This window comes from Cervus canadensis, chromosome 25, assembly GCF_019320065.1.
Source record: "Cervus canadensis isolate Bull #8, Minnesota chromosome 25, ASM1932006v1, whole genome shotgun sequence".
In the NCBI taxonomy this organism is placed as follows: domain Eukaryota; kingdom Metazoa; phylum Chordata; class Mammalia; order Artiodactyla; family Cervidae; genus Cervus; species Cervus canadensis.
In genome coordinates, this window is record NC_057410.1 from 4092958 (window position 1) to 4118110 (window position 25153).

Sequence of the window (25153 nt, forward strand, 5' to 3'; positions counted from 1 at the left end):
GAATTTTGAACAACTTTTGAGTTTGGGGAAGGATATGATCACCATTTTCTAGGTTACTGAACTGAAGTTTAAAAGGTTAAATGACTGGCCAAAGATCAGAAGACTAGTCATAGGAACGCAAGCCTCGTAGCCCCAAGCTTCGTGCTTTGAAGTCTTTCGCATCAGGATAAGAATCCCAGATATGTCTCATTAACTTTTATCTCAACTTTTCCAATCCATGAGTTCATTGGCTATCTAAGCACTTTAGATTTTTTAAAAACTACATTTTTGTCTTTACTCCACTGTTGGTTAGCCATGTGACCCTCATGTCAGGCACCTGAACTCTCTAAGCCTGACTTCTTATTCTGTCCGTTGTCCACATGCATACTCAGTCAAGTCCAACTCTTTGCACCCCTATGGACTGTAGCCTGCAAGTCTCCTCTGTCTATAGGATTTTCCTTTTTCCATCCAATATCCAGTGATATTTACGCATGACAGATTGTTGTGAGAAGTCAAATGGAACAAACAAAGACTCAAGATCTTCACACACTGAAAAGGTGCTGCTATGCAAATATACATATATTAGAGAAAGGCCTTAGCAGCATGTAGTATACTTTAAAATGTTACTTATTTGTGTTCCTATGTAGCAATGTAGTGGTTCTTGAATTTTTATGGATTCCTAGGGAAATAAGCCAAAGCAGGTATATGAAAGGGTGCAGTGCACAAGAGGAGGACCATCTATTACTAAAGTCTGTTGCTTGGTTTTTAACTGGCTTGTCTTCTTACTCTTGCCTTTCTCAAGGAGTTTCAACCTCTTCCTTTCTTTATTAATTTTCTCAAATACTCAACGGTCTTTATTTTTCCACTGCTTTGTAAGGGATTTACTAGAAGTTGGACTGACATCCCATACTGGTTCCCCCCTTTGTCATCCACTGAAGTGACTGCGTGCTTGAGGAAGAGCCAGTGAGACTGCTAGCCTGGTCAGCGCTGCTGCGGCTGAGTCACCTCAGTCCTGTCCGACTCTGTGCGACCCTTCCCTGGGATTCTCCAGGCAAGGACACTGGGGTGGGTTGCCATTTCCTTCTCCAATGCATACAAGTGAAAAGTGAAAGTGAAGTCGCTCAGCCTTAACCCCTCCTGCCAATATACATTTTGCAAAAGAGAGGGTGTTAGATGAAGAGTTGATTTCTGGAAGAGTTGAGTTTTGTTTTTTTTTTTTTAACAGCTTTGTTGAAGAAGCGTGCAGTGTGTTTATTTATTCACCGGCCGTCCCAGGCCGCTGCCTGCGGGCTTTCTTTGTTGCGTTGCGCAGAGGCCACTGTCTGTCGTGGTGTGCCGGTCGTCACTGCCGCGGCTTCTGTCCTCACACAGCTCGGGCTCTAGGAACGCGGTCTCAGGAGCTGCGGGACTCTGGCTTCGTTGCTCCGCGGCACACAGGATCTCTCTGGACCAGGGATCAAACCTGTGTCCCCTGCGCCGGCAGGCAGATTCTTAACCACTAGACCACTAGGAAAGTCCCAAAGTACGCAGTTCATTCTCACTAGAATGTGAAAGATATCTCTGAGATTGGCCACGCAAGGGAAACACAAGAAGGGAACTGGGAGATGAGCAAACATATTTAAGTGATAGTCTTACACCCTTAATGTGCAAATGCTGTGGGTCCTCTCAATTGTAACCTGACTTTCTGGCTAGAGAGGGAAATCACAATAACCTCTAACCTGAGAGATTCAGGTAAGAATCACAGATATTCCTAAAATTTCCTTAAGTTGATGATGTGGAGGTGGAGACTTTGACAGTGCAGATTGTTGTAGCTATTTTATTTCTGTGATTAGATAATTATTCAAAAGTTATATTTGGAAGAAAAATTAACAGATTAAGAAAAATTGTTTCCTGAGATTTATAGCCATATATTTTTTAAATCCTCACATATTGCTATAAATTCATACATTCCCTTCTAGTTTCTTAAAATTCAGCTAGAAGTTTCCTTTTCTAGGATACCAATAATAAAACCCAGTACATTTCCTGTATAATTAAATCATCTTGAAAAGAATTTAAAGCATGATATAAAAGTGAAAGCAGAATTGTCTTTTATAGCTCATGAATATATTTTGAATGGTCTCTGTGTGGTTTGTGATTTAGGTGCCAAACAGCTAAGGTATAAATAGTATACCACTACAAGGTTCCTGAAAAGTCATTTTGACTTGAAACATATTTAATTTCTACCTCAGAAATGTAGTTTTTATAATGGAAGAAATGTTTTTGCTACTGAGAAACCTAAATAATATTCTCATCACAAGCCTAACATGCTATATCCTTCTTGAAGTTGGTGTCTTTCATTGGATCCTTTTAATGTGTTCTGGCTGAAGAATATCAATATCATTCTTCAGCTGAAAGGTGGTTCCAGTAATGCCTGACGTCTAAGCATCATTTGTAATACAAATGATGGGGAGCCTGTGTGTTAATGGCCACTAATTTATTTTGAATTTATGATGCATAGCGGCCATTAGACGTAAGTTGCTTTACGTCAGTTCATGGGGATTAAGAGTTCTCTTTGTGGTGGGTTTTATTTCTTGATGTCACATAGGAAAATATGCCCATTTTAAAATGAAAAAAAAAAAAGGAACCCATTTGCAATAAAGTGGGATTAAGTGAGAAGTATACCAGTTCCATATAATGGTTCTCATATATCATGCACATCACTGTGCATTATCATAGGTAACCATGAGGGTATTTTTAGAGGAGATACTGGTTTTCCATTATATTCAAACATAAATTTAACATGAAATTTCCACTGGGTTTTTTTAAGTGCCATTTCTTCATATTTATTTATCACAGAATATTTCAAAGTAAGTAAAATGTTAATTTCATGTAATGGAAGTTACCATATATTTAAATACATACCAACATTAGAATAAAATTAAACTCTCAAGTAACACTTATCAAGTATAAATACTACCCTAAGCTTGGTACTATAGGAAAACAGAAGCAAATGCGTACATTTGACCTTCAAAGAGATTATCATCTATAGGAAATAACAAGATTTGGGTAGGAAAACATATTTTAAGTCATGATTTTAATTAAGAACTCATGAAAAAAGGTGGTGAGATTTATTCCTACATTTGACAATAGATAGTGTCAGTGGTTGGAAACGTGAGACCAAGGCCCCAAGGACAGACTATCATAGACATGGTGGGTTTTGAGTTGAGTCTTTAAAGGAAGAGCAAAACATGAGTAAAAATTAGTGGTGAGAGAAGAATAAGAAGCAGATAATGAATCATGAAAGAATGTAAAAAGCAAAGTGGGAAATTGTGAAGTTGAAGACAGGCAACATGATGGATGAGCCATATCTCATTTTTAGGTATTTAGCCTTTGTTCTGAAGCTGATAGGCAGTCAGTTAACAGTTTCAAGAAGAAAGCCCATGATCAATAATAAGCTTTTTGAAAGATGACTTCTGGCAAATGATTAATATACTTCCCATTCTGAATCTAAGCTCATATTTCTGTATGTTTACAGTTACTCCTTTGTTTTTTTTATATTATTTTCTACTTTATGTCTAGGATTTTTTAAAAAATCTTTAAAAATTAAAATATACTGCAAATACCTTCTCTTTTCTTGGAGCATTGTGATGTTTGCTTCTGAAAACCAATGTTCGCATCTCACGTATCCACTCAGTTCTCTTTTTTGGGGATCTTCACTGCAGGTGTTGTTGCTACAAGTTGTGTACAATAGTTTCTGGAACTTGTTGACTTCTCGTTTAGAACATGTACCATTTATTTGTTAAAGAAAGGATTTTATTCATTCATTCATTTACATTTGCTTTGTGAACACTAATATGGCTGGATCCATTCATAGGGGTTCTGTGTATGTGTGTGTTAGACGCTCAGTTGTGTCTGACTCTTTGCAATCCCATGGACTGTGGGTTGGCAGGCTCCTCCGTCCATGGGATTCTTCAGGCAAGAATACTGGGGTAGGTTGCCATTCTCTTCTCCAGGGGATCTTCCCGACGCAGGGATTGAACCCGAGTCTCCTGCATCGCAGGCAGATTCTTTACTGTCTGAGCCATCAGGGAAGTCCCATAGAGGTTCTGCCGCTGCTGCTGCTAAGTCGCTTCAGTCGTGTCCAACCCTGTGCGACCCCATAGACGGCAGCCCACCAGGCTCCCCCGTCCCTGGGATTCCCCAGGCAAGAACACTAGAGTGGGTTGTCATTTCCTTCTCCAATGCATGAAAGTGAAAAGTGAAAGTGAAGTCGCTCAGTCGTGTCCAACTCTTAGCGACCCCATGGACTGCAGCCTACCAGGCTCCTCCGCCCACGGGATTTTTGAGGCATAGAGGTTCTAGATAGCACCAAAACATAAAATGTCTCAACATAGGTTTTTTTGGATAGTATTGTCTCTTAGATTAGCAGCAATGTTACACAGATTTAGAAAGTATATGCCCTATAATTAATTATAAATAATGAGATTTAAAACTATTCTTACACTTAAAAATTGTATTGTGAATTAATAAGTGTGTGTGAGAGTCTGTGCGTGTGTGTGTGTGTAAATGATAGTTTGTATAAAGAGGTTAAATATAAGCCAAATACAAAGACATGTCTAGACAATGTCATATATTATCTAAATTTCCATGAAGCTTGGAACAGCAATAAACCTTTGCCAACTTAAAGTTCTCATTTAATTTATGAATGTGTGTAATGCAATAAATTTGCATGCCACTTATTTCAGGAAACCTGTAAAACAAGCTATTAAACAAAATACCCGATTCTTCAAAATAAAATTGAATAACAGCTTCTCAGTCAGACAAGTGATTGAATCAAATATTTTTGTTATAATTACTTTTGGCATTTCCAAAACTGTCCTGTATTATACCATAATATTTAAGAAAAGAATAATCTATTTGCCTACAGGTTTATCTGCTGGAATGCTTTCAGCATAAACACTCAGTAGGCTTCCACACTACCTAAATGGGTTTTCCCCAGTGGCACAGTGGTAAAGAACCTGCTTGCAATGCACTCCTGTGGGTTCCAAGCCTGGGTCGGGAAGATCCCCTGGAGGCAGGCATGGCAACCCACTCCAGTATTCTTGCCTGAAGAATTCCATGGGCAGAGAGCTTGGCAGGCTACGGTCCATAAGGTTGCAGAGTCTGAAGTGACTGAGCAGGCACGCACGCACACACTGCCTAAACATATCACTTCATTCATAAGAATTTTGAAATATAGAATGAATAGAGAATAGCATCATTAGGGTTCCAAGTTCACTGTGACACCCTTGAAACTGCTAGCTTCTGTGTTTCGGCCTCAGGCCAGCTCACTTTCTGTTCACGAGAAGACTGATGTAGCTCAAGGACACGTATGCAAATGAGACACCATTTAGGGATTTCTTGGTAACTGTTTATAAGCAGAGGAAAACCGTGCCCAGAAATTCCTAATAGGTTTCCACTCTTTGGCCAGAATTGTGTCATAGCACATTCAATGGAGAAGGGAATGAGATTACCATGACTGGCTCTTTTAGTAAATCTCACCGCAGTGTAGAGTTTATTTCTCTGAGCATGTGGCTGCACAGCGAAAAACAGATTCTTCCAAGGAATCCATGTTCTCTCAAGACAGGAAGTAGGAGAAAATAGAAGTACAACCAGTAACCAGTAGTGTTAACCAAAGGAGGACTCAATTAAATATTAGTTATGATTTCTCTGATGATGCCTGTATACTCTGGAATCAGTCAGTCAGTCAGTCAGTTCAGTTGCTCAGTCGTGTCTGACTCTTTGCGACCCCAAGAATCGCAGCATTTCAGGCCTCCCTGTCCATCACCAACTCCCGGAGTTTACTCAAACTCATGCCCATCGAGTTGGTGATGCCATCCAGCCATCTCATCCTCTGTCGTCCCTTCTCCACCTGCCCTAAATCCCTCCCAGCATCAGGGTCTTTTCCAATGAGTCGACTCTTCGCATGAGGTGGCCAAAGTATTGAAGTTTCAGCTTCAGCATCAGTCCTTCCAATGAACACCCAGGACTGATCTCCTTTAGGATGGACTGGTTGGATCTCCTTGCAGTCCAAGGGACTCTCAAGAGTCTTCTCCAACACCACAGTTCAAAAGCATCAATTTTTTGGCGCTCAACTTTCTTCACCGTCCAACTCTCACATCTATGCATGACCACTGGAAAAACCATACCCTTGACCAGATGGACCTTTGTTGGCAAAGTAATGTCTGCTTTTTAATATGCTATCTAGGTTGGTCATAATTTTCCTTCCAAGGAGCAAGCGTCTTTTAATTTCATGGCTGCAGTCACCATCTGCAGTGATTTTGGAACCCAAAAAAATAAAGTCTGACACTGTTTCCACGGTCTCCCCATCTATTTCCCATGAGGCGATGGACCAGATGCCATGATCTTAGTTTTCTGAATGTTAAGCTTTAAGCCAACTTTTTCACTCTCCTCTTTCACTTTCATCAAGAGGCCTTTTAGTTCCTCTTCACTTTCTGTCATAAGGGTGGTGTCATCTGCATATCTGAGGTTATTGTTATTTCTCCCGGCAATCTTGATTCCAGCTTGTGCTTCTTCCAGCCCAGCGTTTCTCATGATGTACTCTGCATATAAGTTATATGAGCAGGGTGACAATATACAGCCTTGACAGACTCCTTTTCCTATTCGGAACCAGTCTGTTGTTCCATGTCCAGTTCTAACTGTTGCTTCCTGACCTGCATACAGGTTTCTCAAGAGGCAGGTCAGGTGGTCTGGTATTCCCAACTCCTTCAAAATTTTCCACAGTTTATTGTGATCCACACAGTCGAAGGCTTTGGCATAGTCAATAAAGCAGAAATAGATGTTTTTCTGGAACTCTCTGGCTTTTTCGATGATCCAGCGGATGTTGTAGATGATACTAATTATTATTACTTGGTGTTACTTTATAGTATGCTAGAACTTACGTAAAAATATGCACAAAGAATACCAGGGGCACATCCTCTTGGTACTATGTACCTTGGATTGATGATACAAATACATCTGTATTTGTAGTCAACAGTGATAGGGCCATTGGAGCAGGTGGTTCTCATACCTTTAGTTAGGACTTTTTTGATCACTTAAAACTAATTGTTACTCATAAAATCACTTTTAAAGAGAAGAGTTAGATGAATGGTGATGATACACACATCTCTAAAATGACCTTTAATCTGGCGTATGTGTTGTATTTGTTTCCTATATGATTTAGGTAAGAAAGAAACCCAGTAGGTTAAATATCCTCTTTAAAATCTTGTCTGCTATGATAAATCCTGAAATCATACAAATGTAGTGATGGTGGCATCATATGAAGATCCTAGGTACTTCCCTCTTGGTCCAGTGGTTAAGACTCTATGCTTCTAATGTGGTGACACAGGTTCAATCCCTGGTCAGAGAAGATCCCACAAGCTGCACAGTGAGGCCAAAAAGGAAGAAAGAAAGAAAGAAAATCCTAGATGAACTTAGAAAACAATTTCTAATTAAATTAAAAAATTACTATCTCCTATATGAAATATATTTATCCTATGCCTAAATAAATTATAAATATAATATTACACCACTGGCCTCCAAGAGCTGAAATTCTAGTGATTAAAACAAAGATGCAAATAAATATGTCACAAAATAGAATATTAATACTATCTTTTAAGAGGGATAGGAACCAAGTAGTGTAGTAATTAAAACTTTAGGGCTTACATTATACAGAGGTATTCATGAAATGCATTCTGGCAGTGTTATTTAAAAGTAATTTTTAAGACTAGAGGGAGGGAAAGAAGGACTTCACATACTATCCTATGCACAATTAGAATTATGAGGGAAAAATATCCAAGAGCAGAAATGTACTTTGGTATCCTTTGGAAATGACCATACTGTTTATCAGTTGCCTGAAACAGACAGAAATCTTCACTATACAAACTGAATATTCCTGACAGGCTAGTGGAAATATATACATGTATACTTTTTAAGATACATTCTGAATTGCATATTCACATTTAAAAATCCTATTGAGTTAGACTATTCCAACTTTAGTTAAATTTAAAAAATTGAAATATGTCAGAATCACTTTAAATATTTTATAGTTAGATCACACTGAGATAATTCTTCAAATGAAGTAAACTTTCAATTTAGAGGAAAGGAAGGTATTTAGTAGATGTTAAATACTTTTTATGAGATGATATTCATGGATTTTATAAAAATTTTAATAGGAATTGAATTTTCTATCATTGAATTAGTTGGTGTATCTTCAGTTCACTTCAGTTCAGCCGCTCAGTCGTGTCCGACTCTTTGTGACCCCCATGAACCGCAGCACACCAGGCCTCCCTGTCCAGCACCAACTCCCGGAGTTTACTTAAACTCATGCCCATTGAGTCGGTGATGCCATCCAACCATCTCATCCTCAGTCGTCCCCTTCTCCTCCTGCCTTCAATCTTTCCCAGCATCAAAGTCTTTTCAAGTGAGCTCTTCACATCAGGTGGTGGGATATCTTAGACTGCAAATATGTAAAAGGTCAATGTCAGTTTATGTAGAAAGTGGCTTAGAGTTGAAATTCTCTAATGAGTCAGCTCTTCACAACAGGTGACCAAAGTATTGGAACTTCAGCTTCAGCATCAGTCCTTCCAATAAATATTCAAGATTGATTTCCTTTACGGTTGACTGGTTTGATGGCTTTGCAGTCCAAGGGACTCTCAAGAGTCTTCTCCAACACCAGAAAATAGGTACAGTGTAATGAACTTCGTCCATAGTTCTTCAGGCACTCTGTCTACCAGTTCTAATCCCTTGAATTTGTTACCTCCACTGTATAATCATAAGGGATTTGATTTAAGTCATACTTGAGTGGCTTAGAGGTTTTCTCTACTTTCTTCAATTTAAGCCTGAAGTTTGCAATAACAAGCTCATAATCTGAGCCACAGTCAGCTCCAGGTTTTGTTTTTACTGCCTATTTAGAGCTTCTCCATCTTTGGCTACAAAGTCAGGATGGAGGGGCAAAAAAATAGGAGCGTGCCCTTCCCTTTAAGGAGACCAGATAAATTCTTGTATCACTTCTTCTCTTGACCAGAACTCAGTCATGTGGCCATAGCTACCAGAAAGACAGCGATAATCTTTTATGATGGAGGGCACAATCAACTGTGCTACCTTATAAAATTTGAAAGAAAAAAAAAAAAGATGAAGGGCAGAGTAGCCGGCCAACAAATCAGGGCTCTTAGGGATAAGAGGAAACTAGATATTGGAAGAAATCATAATACATGGGCCTTGTTCATTCTTCTTAGTGCTGAGGCAGTGGGTTTGGGTTGAAACTGGGCCTTCTGTTATTTATTGATATGATTTATTTAGCTGCACGGGGTCTTAGTTGTAGCATGCAGAGTCTTCCATTTTCCCAGGAACAAATAGGTTCTTTAGTTGCAGCCTGTGGGATCTAGTTCCCTGAACAGGTATCGAACCCCAGCCCCCTCCATTAGGATCATGGAGTCTTAGCCACTGGACTACCAGAGAGATCCCCGAAACTGGGCCTTCTGATTAAAAACCAAACCAACCCTATGGCTGCTCCAAGTATACTCTTCATGATGGAGAATCTCAACTCTAAGCCCCCAACCCCTTTTTTGGTTTCTATGAGTACTCAACCATTCTTTTAAAACTTTTATGTACCATCTTATGGGTTTTCTTGATGATTGGGCAGTAAAGAGTCTGCCTGCAATGCAGGAGAACGGGGTTTGATCGCTATGTTGGGGAGATCCCCTAGAGAAAGGAGTGGCTTCCCACTCCTGTATTCTTGTCTGGAGAATTCCATGGACAGAAGAGCCTGGTGGGCTAAAAATCCTAGTTGAGTGTTGTGTGAATACATAATGAATCTCTTCAGCTAATGGACGATTCATCTTGTGTAGAACTAGCTGAGCTCTATCTAGTCAAACTGGGACAGTTATCATTGAGCAGGGTACTCCTTGAAGATGATTTACCTGTGTGACATTTTTATCTTCATCCTTCATAAAAGCAAATGCAATAGTTGCTTCCTGACCCCAAATGAAAGGAGATCACATGGAGAGAGAAATCAGGTGGACTTTCATTCCCAATTTCGTGCAGGAATAAACCTCAGGCATATTGATAAGTAGTGAATGAAGAAGATCTTACCCTCTGCTCAAATGAAAAAGGCAACAATTTTATATTTCAAAAAATTCCTTTGAAAAATCTTTCAAATTTAGAAAGCCTCCGTAAGTAAGAAAAATACTGTCATAGTAAACACAGATAAATTTCTGTAATTGCAAACAACTTTCTCCTAGTCCTGCACTAGTGCTTTTTGTCATTTGACTTGACAGGATACCACATATACAAATTTGAAATAAAGCAAATGAAAAATAAATTATAGCAGTTTATCATTTCTTCTGTTAGTGTTTATGCTATGCATAAAAATTTTATAGAACTCAAATTGATAGTCAATCCCAATTCATGGTTTTAGATTGATCAAATATATTTTATGAAATGTTCAACACATAACATACTCTCCGAATTGTCTCACATTTATCATGTACTCATGCAATATTCAAAAGAAATATAAATAAGCACTATGTTTACAGAACAGAATAACAATATACCAAAGAATAGACCAGTTCACATATTCATGTTTGTATGTCACATACTTTAAAAATATATAACAAAAATCTGTGTTTAAAACAATATACAAAATTTGAAGTTAACAGTAGGAGAGATATAGTAGTTTTATTGAGTTTGTAAGAACACTTTTGATGATTAGCTAGAAAGATTTGAAAGACTTAAAAATGCCATTTTAATAAAAAAAAAAAACTTTTTATATTGTATTGAGGTATAGCTGGTTAACAATGTTGTGATAATTTCAGATGGACAGCAAAGGGACTCAGCCATGCATATACACGTATCCATTCTCCCCCAGTAAACTCCCTTCTCATCCAGGCCGCCACATAACACTGAGGAGAGTTCCATGTGCTATACAGTAGGTCCTTGTTGGTTATCCACTTTAAATATAGCAGCGTGCACATGTCCATCCCAAACTCTCTGTCTCTTTCCCGCATCCTTCCCCCATGCCCTGCAACCATAAATTTGTTCTGAGTCTATGAGTGTGTTGCTGTTTCGTAAGTCCATTTGTATCATTTTTTAGATTCCATATATAAGGGATGATATTTCTCCTTCTCTGCCTGGCTTACTTCACTCAGTATGACCTTCCCTAGGTACATCCAGGTTGCTGCAAATGGCAGCATTTCATTCTTTTTAATGGTTGAGTAATATTCCGTTGTATATATGTATCACATCTTCTTTATCCATTCCTCTGTTGATAGGCATTTTGGTTGCTTCCATGTTCCGACTATTGTAAATAGTGGTGCCATGAGTATTAGGGTGCATGTATCCTCTTGAACCATGTTCTTCTCTGGATATATGCCCAGGAGTGGCATTGCAGGGCCAGGTGGTAGCTCCTTTTTTAGCTTTTTAGTTTTCCCATACTGTTCTTTATAGTGCCTATAGCAATAAACATTCCCATCAACAGTGTAGGAGTGGTCCCTTCTCTATACCCTCTGCAGCATTTATTGTTTGTGGATTTTTTTTGATGATAACCATTTTGACTGGTGTGAGGCAATATCTCATTGTAGTTTTGGTTTGCATTTCTGTAACTGGGCTTCCCTGGTGGTTCAATGGTAAAAGGTCCACCTGTAGTGCAGGAGTTGCAGGTTTGATCCCTGGGTTGGAAAGATTCCCTGGAGAAGGAAATGGCCACCCACTTCAGTATTCTTGCCTGGAAAGTCCCATGAACAGAGGAGCCTGGCGGCCTGCAGTCCATGGTGTCACAAGAGTTGTACACAACTTAGCGACTAAACAACAACAATAATTAGTGATTCAACATTGTCTTTTTCATGACTGTTATTTACTAAAATGAAAAGAAGCAAAATGAGAAAATCACCAGAGAAAAGTATGTTGTACCAAGTATGGAGGAAATGAGGTCCACACTTCCAAGAGTCCTCTCCCAATAAAATCACAAAGGATGGGCTTAATTCCTTCAGCAATGAGTTGTGACAACACGTGTGAAGTGAGGTCTACAGAAAGTTCATTAGAGACTCAATGCTTAAGATTCCTATTGGGTTGTTCAACTGACATTCCCCATCTGGCATGTACCAAAATTCCAGACTCCCAGAAGGAAAGCAGGCGTACCGCATAAATGGCATTGTTTGTAAACACAGTGCGGGTATAGTAAGCCACTCTTATCTGTTAGGGAGTGGTGGGAACATTTCTGAAATCTAAGTTCCCAGATGCCAGCCAGGAGCCAATCTTGAAAGCAGGCTTTCTTAAGGCTGGCAGACTTAGCTCTACTATGTTAACTCCTTTCTGCACAATAGTTAAAAGCACACGTTTTATAATCAGATGATCCTGGGCTCATATCCACATCCTACCATGAATATTGATGTTGACCTTGAAAAAGTAATCTGAACACTGCACATCTCAGTTTTATCAACTGTTAATAGCTTTAATTAGGCAATTAGTTATTTAGGCCATGATTATCATATGCAATAATGCATGTAGAATTCTCAGCATGTTTCCTACAAAGAGTAATAATTTGATAAATGTTGATGAATAATAATAGTATCCTGGGTCAGGAAGATCCCCTGGAGAAGGGAATGGCTACCCACTCCGGTATTCTTGCCTGGAGAATTCCATGGACAGAGGAGCCTGGTGGACTACAGCCCGTGGGGTCTCAGAGTCAGACACGAAGGAGCGAGTAACGCTGCTGTTACCACATGGCGGTCACCTTAGGACAGGTTGTATGAAGACTCAAAGCAATCGAATGGACAGCAAGTATTTTGTTCACGTGTGTGTTACCAACTCTAAGTGCAGCAGGAATTCTAAGAATAGGCAAATGCTGTAATTTATAAGAACCCACAAAAACTTCCTCACTAGAATTAATATTCTTTTGCTGAGCGTTATGGAGCCTCAACCATAAAAGACAAGAAGTAGCTTTTAGAAGACAGAGAAGTAGCTGAACAATGGGGATAATATTTTGATCCTTACTTTGCTCTCTGATGAAGTCCTCCTTTGCACCTTCATAGCTAGTATGAAAGTGGCCATTGTATGTGACGCTAGAAATTCTGAGATAGATTGGAAAGCTGGATCAGAAGATAAGTGGCTAGATGAGTCTGATTTAGTATAATCTCATATTTTTGTGTATGTTTTTGGAAAAATATTATTATTCTTGCATGCTATTTCTTTTAACTGCTTGACAAATAGAATAAAGCATTCTGATGAACAATACCTTTGCTCTACCAAGATATAAACTCAGATATAACTCTCTCAGCAGGTGGATTTTATTTTTTTGACATAACTAGTGATTAAGAACTATGATTACTTAAAAAACACATGCTGAGTAAAAACTTTCAGCATGATTGAATTAATAAATAAATGAATGAATGTACTCAGAATATAATTAGGCCTAACATTCCTCAACAAGAGACACCTGTGAGGCTAGTTCATGTTTAACAAAAATTATGTACAATCAGAATTTATTTTCTTGAAACTTTTTTCTTGTTATTGTAATAAACCAAGTTGCTTATAAGGTTGGAAAGAGATGTTGGATGGTATTGTGTTTTTACATCTAATGTTAGAAGTCTCCTTAGGCTAATGTTAAGCATGTAGAGATACCTTATAAAATAAGCATATTTTATTCCATATCATAATTTTAATTTTCTGTCCATAAACATTACAAAATAAAATAATTGATGACATATTATAAGCATTTACTATTGAGGGATATGGAATGTTGATTATTTCTAAGTAAATCACTTATGAAGTATATCTTTTTGTGCTAGAAAAAAATATAATTGTGTGAGCATATTCTTTACAGGATATCATTTAACTGAGGTATATAATTTAAAGTTATTTGTTAAAATTAGAACTTCATTGCATCTTGATGAATGCCACTATAGAATTTATCAAAGCCTGCCCCCCAAAAAAGTGCTGACACTTCTAAATATTTTCTTTTGTGATTACCTTTAATCAGTCACAGTAATAGGAAATAGTCTTCGTATGGTTATCCCCCTCTATAGATATAATTATTTCCCATATGTTGCAAATGAGGTTTTGATTCATAGATTGTTTTCAAATTTAAATTTATACTATTTAGGCAAACATATTTATAAAATATAGAAATCAATTAGACCATTTGTTAGTTATCCAGGCATCACATATAAAACAGAATATGTAATATCAGTGAAACTGGGAAGAGATCATTGTTATTAGTCCAAGTATTGATAAGTGCCTCTGATAATCTAGTATCTATCAAAGCATCCATCACAGTTCTTAAAAGAACTTGTTGATTATTTCTTCCTCTGGAACATAATGCATTGAAGATTATAGTTGTGTTTTGCTACTTTATCTTTGGTGTCTGTCAAGTGACTTTATACTAGGAGCTCAAGAAATGCTGCACTGAACTGATCTGAGTTGAACTGAACTGAATTGATTATTTAAAAAAAGGAATCCACACCTAAAATCAATAATTAATCAAGTTAATCAATTGATTCTGACTCACACCTTCTCATAAAGTCTATTTGAATTTAACTGTATGCTTTTACTTAAAGCATTCATTTCCTAACCATTATGTATGTTATAATAAATAATTATATTTTATATATTATATATAAAATTTCTTCAGATGAGTTTTTCCATATTAGGGACAGAATTCTATTCTTTTCACATTATCTTGTACAATTTTCATTGATTTTTTTCCCCCTCCAACCCTGTTAATCTTACTGTTGTTGTTTAGTCGCTAAGTCATGTCCAACTCTTTTGCAACCCCATGGACTGTAGCCCACCAGGCTTCTCTGTCCATGAGGTTTCCTAGGCAAGAATTCTGGGGTGGGTAACCATTTCCTTCTGCAGGAAATCTTCCAACCCAGGGACTGAATCCAATGCAGAAGTCTGCATTGCAGGCAGATTTTTTTTTTTTTTTTGCAGGCAGATTCTTTACCGCTGAGTCAGCAAGGGAGCCCATTGATCTTATAGAGCTATCTTATATATGGCCTTTTTTAGTTTTAGTTTGTTTGGTATTAAACGCAAAATGTGGTATTCTGTTTTTGAGTTCTTTTTATAAAATTTTGTGTTATTACCAATATCCTTTCAAAAGATATTGTGGAGTAATATTTAATACTATTTGGCCATGAGTATTTATATTTAGGCATAAGAATAAAAATACTAAGTGTAGCTATGTGATAGAGTGACTAAGATAGGGTGTGTGTGTGTGTGTGTGTGTTGCTTAGTCATATCCGACTCCTTGCAACCCCATAGACTGTAGCCCACCAGGCCCCTCTGCCCATGAGATTCTCCAGGCACGAACACTGGAGTGGGTTGCCATTTCCCTCTCCGAAAGGAACTATAGAAAGAAAGAAAGTGGAGTCGCTCAGTCGTGTCCGACTCGTTGCGACCCCGTGGAGTGTAGCCTCCCAGGCTCCTCCATCCATCGGATTTTCAGCTAAGGCTCTATTGATAATTGAATCGCAGTATGTTTTAAATACCATCCGTGTAGAAGTTCTCAAATGTCATGTAACTTTTCAAAGTTTTAGTGTTAACTAAAAATCATTTAGTTTTTTCTACGCTAAATATTGGGCTGAGAATTCTGATCTAATATAATGTTTTCCTCATAATAGAACAATTAGTTTCAGATGAAATATAACTTTAAGCTAAAAAGAAATGTCAAAGCAAATGATTTACATTTGGACAGGTCTTATAAAGAGGTATAGACTGTCACTGAATCTAAGATTCAGTTAAGTTGCAACACTATTTTATAAAGCACCACTAAAGAAAGAAATTCTGCACATTAAAATAAGACCCAACTCTTCTAATATTTAGAATATTTATTTCCAAAATAGGTTTTTAAATGTAAACATAAATTATTTTAATCATTTTGGTCACTGCTGAATATTTTATATGCACACACACATACACATACATTAGAAAATGTACATAAAATACATTGCATGAGGCATTCCTAAAACATCATCCTATTCAGTATCGAGCTCTTCAAAACTGATTTTTGAGTCAGAGTGTACGATTGTTCCTCGTTGGTGAGGAGCCTGTCTTAATAGAGAGAGCCTCCGTTTTCTCTGGCTGTTCCATCTACACTGCTGCACCCATTCTAAAAGTTTTGATGGTGGTACTTCCTTGACATTACCAGAAAGTTTCAGCAGAAGCTTTTTCAGACAACAATAGGATTCATATTACTTTTTCAAATGGTCTTATTGAAATATGTGGGAATCATCATTGTCTAACCAAGCCATAGAAATAATAACCTAATAATTCCAATTGAGCTATTTCAAATCCTGAAAAAAAGATGCTGTTAAAGTGCTGCAATCTATAAGCAACAAATTTGGAAAATGCAGCAATGGCCACAAGACTGGAAAAGGTCAGTTTTCATTCCAATCCCAAAGAAAGGCAATGCCAAAGAATGTACAAACTACTGCACAATTGCACTCATCTCACACGCTAGCAAAGTAATGCTCAAAATTCTCCAAGCTAGTCTTCAACAGTATATGAACCATGAACTTCCATATGTTCAATCTGGATTTAGAAAAGGCAGAGGAACCAGAGATCAGATTGCCAACATCCGTTGGATCATCAAAACAGAAAGAGAATTCCAGAAAAACATCTACTTCTGCGTTATTGACTATGCCAAAGCCTTTGACTGTGTAGATCACAACAAACTGTGGAAAATTCAAGAGATGGGGATACCAGACCACATTACCTGCCTCCTGAAAAATCTGTATGCAGGTCAAGAAGCAACAGTTAGAACTGGACATGGAACAACAGACTGGTTCCATATTGGGAAAGGAGTATGTCAAGGCTGTATGTTGTCATCCTCCTTATTTAACTTATATGCAGAGTACATCATGCGAAATGCGGGACTGGATGAAGCACAAGCCGGAATCAAGATTGCCGGGAGAAATATCAATAACCTCAGATATGCAGATGACACCACCCTTATGGCAGACAGTAAAGAGGAACTAAAGAGCCTCTCCATGAAAGTGGAAGAAGAGAGTGAAAAAGTTGTCTTAAAACTCAACATTCAGAAAACTAAGATCATGGCATCTTGTCCCATCACTTCATGGCAAATAGATGGGGAAACAATGGAAACTGTGACAGACTTTATTTTCTTGGGCTCCAAAATCACTGCAGATGGTGACTGCAACCATGAAATTAAAAGACACTTACTCCTCAGAAGAAAAGCTATGACAAACCTAGATAGTATATTAAAAAGCAGAGACATTACTTTGTTAACAAAGGTCCATATAGTCAAAGATATGTTTTTCCAGTAGTCATGTATGGATGTAAGAGTTGGACCATAAAGAAAGCTGAGTGCTGAAGAATTGATGCTTTTGAACTGTGGTGTTGGAGAAGACTCTTGAGAGTCCCTTGGACTGCAAGGAGACCAAATCAGTTGATCGTAAAGGAGATCAGTCCTGAATATTCATTGGAAGGACTGATGCTGAAACTAAAACTCCAATACTTTGGCTACCTGATGCGAATAATTGACTCATTTGAAAAGACCCTGATGCTGGGAAAGATTGAAGGTGAGAGAAGGGAATGACAGAGGATGAGATGGTTGGATGGCATCACTGACTCGATGGCCATGAGTTTGAGTAAGCTCCAGGAGTTGGTGATGGACAGGGAAGCCTGGCATGTTGCAGTTCATGGGGTCGCAAAGAGTCAGACATGACTGAGTGACCAAACTGAAATGAATTCAAACATACCTAAGGCATGGCAGCAACATTACTACCCTTGGTGGCCCCCTGATGAACAGGGATTGTTAAGAGACTGTCAGTATAAGAATCCTCATTTCTAATATAATAAGATATGTAAACAGTTGGGGTCTTAAAATAAAAAAATATGGTATTAAAAAGTCACAGTGGGGTATAATAAAAAGAAAAAAAAGTCAGCTTCAATTAAGGCCATATATATGTGTGCCCAAACATACATTATTCCAGAAAATAAAATTCTAACAGATAGATCATTTACATAATCCTTAAATTTTTATTAAATAAATTTATCTGCATTTATTAAGGTATTTAGGGCTTCCCCAGTAGCTCAGCATTAAAGAATCTGCCTGCCAATACAGGAGACCTGAGTTTGACCCCTGGGTCAGGAAAATCCCCTGGAAAAGGAAATGGCACTTCTCGCCAACATTCTTGCTTGGGAAATCGCGTGGACAGTGGAGCCTGGTGTGCTGCAGTCTATGGGGGATGCGAAAGAGTCAGATACAACTTAGAGGTTAACAACAACAAGCTTACCTATGTCTAATTAAAAAGCTTTTCTGTCAGAAGTTGAATTATTATGGTCCTACCAAACTTGATATTAAACAATTCTAATTTATTATTTTATGTGCTTGTAGATATATGGGTAACTAACCAGTCAAATGGATTAGAAAGTATTGAAAAGTTTTCATGTTGTTCTACATGAACTAATACTTTCCTTTGATCATTCAAATGTGCTTTCTCAACTTTCAAAATTAACAAATGTTATAAATAAGTAAAGAACCCAGCCACTGAATATTTCTTAACTTCTTCTCTACCTCAGGTCCCATAAGTAGCGTTTTGGTGAATAAATACGGTAGCCGGCCAGTGGTGATGGTAGGAGGTTTGCTATGCTGTTTGGGAATGGTCTCGGCCTCCTATAGTACCAACGTAGTAGAGCTTTACCTCACAATGGGATTCATTTGCGGTAAGTGAAGATCTGTTTTCAGCTTATTTTCTGCTTAACAATTCTACTGTTTGCAAAGTTCTGTCAGAAGCATGAGCAACAGAACATTCTTATTTTCTTTGATTTTCTTTTTTTATATCAGATGCTGTATACTTTAAAGGATTGTCATCTGGTATATTAAATTCCTGGCTATAGGCTGACCAATCAAACTAATTTCAAGAATTGGAAAAAGCAAGTTATCAGACATGATTATGTGCTATGATATAAATGTCAAAAAGAAAACTTCTTTGGTTTGTTTTTACTGTTTCAACATTTAATCTTCAGGCCATGAAGGTGATATTGTGGACATAGACTCTCTGGCATACAAATAGCTTCATTAAAAAAAAAATTGCTTTCATTACTTATTACTATTAGTGTCTGACTGATCACTCATAATAGGTTAAAAATGGTGTCAAAGATGTTTCCTGGATTCACTGAGTAGCTTTAACAATAGAATTGTTGCCTGTGTTCTGATTAGTGGTAGAGCTCTGCATGAGCCTCCCTACCTTTTCTTACTAAAAAGGAGTCTATTTAAAAGCTTTGAAAGACACATTTGCCACTAAACACAAATATTTTAGAATGAGTTCCTGTCATTAGGTTATAGTTGTTTCTTAAGCATTTCTGTAGATTCTAGTTTACCTGAATATGCACATTTGGAAAATACGATCTTTATTAACTTCAACAGCAAATTGCATGACACAAATTTACACTCAAAGTTTTAGAAAAATTAGACTTCAGTATATAAAGAAATTTAATTATTTCCTCTTGCTCACAGATAAAAAGGTAAATATATTTTTTTTGACTTTAGGTCAGTCTGACCTTGCATTAATGCATCATCTGATTGAAAAATGAGATGTATTAAAGCCTACAGTGATAGTGATGTTAAAATTTACCCTTTTCAACCTATGGACAACTCTTCTTTTTTGACTTTGTAAGACATCTTTGATGTTTTAAATGAGAATCTTCTTATGTCTAAGGATTGTCATGGTGGAGAGGATACCGTTTCCTTTGTGAGGAAATACTAGGTACAGCTGACCTTGAACAATATGGATTTGTACTGCGGGGGTTTACTCTGCTACCCAGTCCATGGTTGGTTGAATCCTAAGGCGAGCTGCCTGTAAATGATACACAGATTTTCAGCTGTGTAGAGGGTGAGCCTTAAACCCCACATTGTTCAAGGGTCAGCCATATTTCATTTGGCCATAGAATTCAGGCTGGGCCCACAAAGTCATGTATTAGGAAAAAGATGGTTTTGATGTTACTGTATCATAAATATCAATTGTATTTTATGTTATTCTAACTTCAGTTCCATTTATTTGAGTCTTAAAGGCCCTGGTGCTTCTAGTCAACCATTAAAAATAACTATAAGAGATTTATCTTAAGTCATTATCAGCCAATACTTCTTCGTATTTGAAATCATTCAGGTCTAGCTTTTAAACCTAACTCAGCACATATTAGCTGTGTGATCGTGGATAAATACCCCTCCTTATGCCTCCATCTCTTTGTCTTTAAAATGGAAAAATGATAGCTCTTTCCTTTCAGAGGAAAAGGAAATATGTAGGATAAACCATATATTCATTTGTAAAAATGAACCATATGTTCATTTGAACCATATATTCAATGAACTATATATTCATTCATTTGTAAAAAAAAAAAATGAATATATGATACTTTACAGAGGATCCAGCATTTTGTCACTTTTAAATAAATACTAGCATGCAATAATCATCATCACAGCATCATTATATATCATCTTGGAGCTGTAGACCTCACTTGATTTTAGCAAAACCCTTTTTTGTTCTTGTTGAGGGAACTGGAATTTAAGAAGTCTAAGCATTTTGCCCAGTAGTACACATAAGTAAGTAGTTGAGGCAGACTTAGATCTTTCATTTCAAATGCCATGCTCCTTTTACCATGCCAGGTAGGAAATAGATGAGCACGAACTCCTAAGGAGAACTTGCATTAACACGTGAAAGCAAAATTCCAGGTGACAAAATGGGGGCAAGGGAGGAAGATGGAATAATGTAAAGAAATTTGAACCTCAAAACACAATTCCTGGGAATTTGAGTTCTTCCTCTTACAAGCTGCTGACAATAGTTTCATTACTTAGACGTTGGATCTATTGATAATTACACTCATTCTGCATATCTCACAAGTATGGCTGAGGTAGAATCAGAGAGCATACTACCCTGTCATTCTCCAAAGCTGATTACTGGTTCCTTCATATCAGTTTTTTGGAATTCAATTCAGTTCAGTGCCGTTCAGTCACTCATTCGTGTCTGACTCTCTGCAACCCCATGAGCTGCAGGCCTCCCTGTCCAGCACCAACTCCCAGAGTCTACCGAAACTCATGTGCATTGAGTCAGTGATGCCATCCAGCCATCTCACCCTCTGTCATCCCCTTCTCCTCCTGCCCCCAATCCCTCCCAGCATCAGGGTCTTTTCCAATGAGTCAGCTCTTCGCATCAGGTGGCCAAAGTACTGGAGTTTCAACTTCAGCATCAGTCCTTCCAATGAACACCCAGGACTGATCTCCTTTAGGATGGACTGGTTGGATCTCCTTGCAGTCCAAGGGACTCTCAAGAGTCTTCTCCAACACCACAGTTCAAAAGCATCAATTCTTTGGTGCTCAGCTTTCTTCACAGTCCAACTCTCACATCCATACATGACCACTGGAAAAACCATAGCCTTGACTAGACAGACCTTTGTTGGCAAAGTAATGTCTCTGCTTTTTAATATGTTATCTAGGTTGGTCATACTTTCCTTCCAAGGAGTAAGCGTCTTTTAATTTCATGGCTGCAATCACCATTGCAGTGATTTTGGAGCCCCCAAAAATAAAGTCAGCACTGTTTCCACTGTTTCCCCATCTATTTGCCATGAAGTGATGGACCAGATGCCATGATCTTAGTTTTCTGAATGTTGAACTTTAGCCAACTTTTTCACTCTCCCTCCCTTTCACTTCATCAAGAAGCTCTTTAGTTCTTCTTCACTTTCTGCCATAAGGGTGTGTCATCTGCATATCTGAGGTTATTGGTATTTCTCCCGGCAATCTTGATTCCAGCTTGTGCTTCTTCCAGCCCAGCGTTTCTCATGATGTACTCTGCATATAAGTTAAATAAGCAGGGTGACAATATACAGACTTGACATACTCCTTTTCCTATTTGGAACCAGTCTGTTGGTCCATGTCCAGTTCTAACTGTTGCTTCCTGACCTGAATACAGGTTTCTAGGGAGCAGATAGGTGGCCTGGTATTCCTATCTCTTTCAGAATTTTCCACAGTTTATTGTGATCCACACAGTCAAAGGCTTTGGCATAGTCAATAAAGCAGAAATAGATGTTTTTCTGGAGTCCTCTTGCTTTTTCTATGATCCAATGGATGTTGGAAATTTGATCTTTGGTTCCTCTGTCTTTTCTAAAACCAGCTTGAACATCTGGAAGTTCACAGTTCATGTATTGCTGAAGCCTGGCTTAGAGAATTTTGAGCATTACTTTACTAGCATGTGAGATGAGCGCAATTGTGTGGTATTTTGAGCATTCTTTGGCATTGCCTTTCTTTGGGATTGGAATGAAAACTGACCTTTTCCAGTCCTGTGGCCACTGCCGAGTTTTCCAAATTTGCTGACATATTGAGTGCAGCACTTGCACAGCATCATTTTTCAGAGTTTAAAATAGCTCAACTGGAATTCCATCACCTCCACTAGCTTTGTTCGTGGTGATGCTTTCTAAGGCCCACTTGACTTCACATTCCAGGATGTCTGGCTCTAGGTGAGTGATCACACCATCATGATTATCTGGGTCATGAAGATCTTTTTTGTACAGTTCTTCTGTGTATTCTTGCCACCTCTTCTTAATATCTTTTGCTTCTGTTAGGTCCATGCCATTTCTGTCCTTTATTGAGCCCATTTTTGCATGAAATGTTTCCTTGGTGTCTCTAACTGTCTTGAAGAGATCTCTAGTCTTTCCTATTCTATTGTTTTCCTCTATTTCTTTGCATTGATCGCTGAGGAAGGCTTTCTTATGTCTCCTTGCTATTCTTTGGAACTCTGCATTCACATGGGTATATCTTTCCTTTTCTCCTTTGCTTTTTGCTTTTCTTCTTTGCACAGCGATTTGTAAGGCATCCTCAGACAGCCATGTTTTTTCTTTTTTGCATTTCTTTTTCTTGGGGATGGTCTTGATCCCTGCCTCCTGTTCAACGTCATGAACCTTCATCCATAGTTCATCAGGTACTCTGTCTATCAGCTCTAGTCCCTTAAATCTATTTGTCGCTTCCACTGTATAATCATAAGGGATTTGATTTAGGTCATACCTGAATGGTCTAGTGGTTTTTCTTTCTTCAATTTTAAGTCTGAATTTGGCAATAAGCAGTTCATGATCTGAGCCACAGTCAGCTGCTGGTCTTGTTTTTCCTGACTGTATAGAGCTTCTCCATCTTTGGCTGCAAAGAGTATAATCAATCTGAATACTATTACAAATATTAAATACAAATATTTGTATTAGAGGTTTGCATTAAGTATTTACACTCAGAACCCAGTGTCCTGGAATCTAAATACTTAACCAATTTGCAATACTCTCTCAAATTTGCATAAATCAGTAAATGCCAAAGACTTCCTACTTCTATAGATCCTAAATAATACAGAATCATATATAGGCTAAAGGGGAAAGAGAGGTAGTTTGTATAAATCACTTGTATTTCCTTTTTAAACAAACATTCATATCTGTTGCCAAATAGTACCTTGATGAGCTATAAGAAGTAATTCATTTCTCAAAAGCAAAACTCAGCACTGTCAAGGTGTCCCTAGACAGCAGAAACACTTGATCCATATAAACAATCAGCTTAAAATTATTTTCTGTTAATACACATTCACCTCTATAGTCATGAAATATGGAATGTGAGGAATGAAGAACATGAAATTAATGGCATGAATTGATTACTCTTTTTTATTATTTGCATAGCTTTGAAAGAAATAACTACAGGAGATCTAGGATTATTTATAAACCACAACCTTTTTAGTCTGTTCAGTCTATTCTGTACTGGAAATAAAGTATTCATGTTTTAAACACACTCTTGCCCTCAAGGAAGATATCTATTCTCTGCATGTGTATATAATGAGAGAGATTAGAGAGATTAATTTATTTGTGGAATTAAGTGATTATAACTAAGAACCAATGAACTGTGTTCCAATTTCAACCTATTTTCTGATTGTTGCAACATTAGAAGTTCTTGGTTTTATTTTTGTGTCTTAAAAGGAAAGGATTATGAAACAGTCATGCATCTCAGATGTCTAGTTATGAGAACCTCTTTGTTTTCTGTGCCATCTTATTGATAATATGTAATTTTTTAATTTTTAAATTTTTTATTTACTGTGGGCTGTTGCCTTTTCATTCTGCCATCTCCACTTGAATGTACATTTTGACAAGTGATTTCTTTTGTGAGTGACATAATGCGTTTGTTTCTTCCTTTTGTTTTGTTCTTTTTAGGTTTAGGTCTAGCCTTCAATCTGCAACCTGCCTTAACAATCGTGGGCAAATACTTCTACAAGAAACGGCCTGTAGCGAATGGGCTTGCAATGGCAGGAAGTCCTGTTTTCCTAAGCACCTTGGCCCCTTTCAATCAGTTCCTCTTCAATACTTATGGCTGGAAGGGAAGCTTCATGATTTTGGGAGGTTTGCTGTTGAACTGCTGTGTGGCTGGGGCCCTTATGAGACCTGTTGAACCCAAAGCAAGTACTGAGTCTAAAAATAAGGTTGGTGTAAGAGAAACTGATTCCAGTATGGAAAAAAGACAAAAAAAGTTATCAGTTTGGGAAAAAATTAATAAGTATTTAGATTTCTCCCTTTTTAAGCATAGGGGATTTCTGATATACTTATCTGGAAATGTCATTATGTTTCTGGGATTCTTCGCCCCCGTTATATTCTTGGCTCCATATGCTAAAGACAAAGGAATCGATGAGTATTCTGCAGCTTTCTTGCTCTCTGTTATGGCTTTTGTTGATATGTTTGCCAGACCTTCTGTAGGACTTATTGCCAATTCCAAATTAATCCGACCCCGAATCCAGTACTTCTTCAGTTTTGCAGTGATGTTCACTGGAATCTGTCATCTCTTATGCCCGTTGGCTGAGGACTACACAAGCCTGGTGGTGTATGCTGTATTTTTTGGCCTTGGATTTGGGAGTGTTAGCAGTGTCCTCTTTGAAACTCTCATGGACCTTGTTGGTGCTCAAAGATTTTCCAGTGCTGTGGGACTCGTCACAGTTGTGGAGTGCTGTCCTGTCCTCCTTGGGCCTCCTCTTGCTGGTAAGAATATTTATCAACAAAGAAAGCAAATAGCATAAAATTAATATCCATTAGCTGAGACTTTCTTTGTAGTGTAAAATGTGGTTTGTAATAATAGATACTAATACCCTAAAAGACTGTAGATGTGTTCATTTTAGCCTTGTTATGTATTTTTAAT

The 25153-nt window shown here is 37.8% G+C and overlaps 1 protein-coding gene across 6 annotated transcripts in view; it reads left to right on the plus strand.

Moving 5' to 3' along the window:
- SLC16A7 (solute carrier family 16 member 7) overlaps window positions 1–25153 on the plus strand; it is a 180794-nt gene that overhangs the window by 150730 nt on the left and 4911 nt on the right. For all 6 annotated transcript variants that reach the window (XM_043446714.1, XM_043446710.1, XM_043446715.1 and 3 more), the window contains 2 exons: window positions 18538–18681; window positions 24181–24996. In XM_043446714.1, the coding sequence (XP_043302649.1) occupies window positions 18538–18681; window positions 24181–24996 (960 nt within the window). The remainder of the gene's footprint in view (window positions 1–18537; window positions 18682–24180; window positions 24997–25153) is intronic.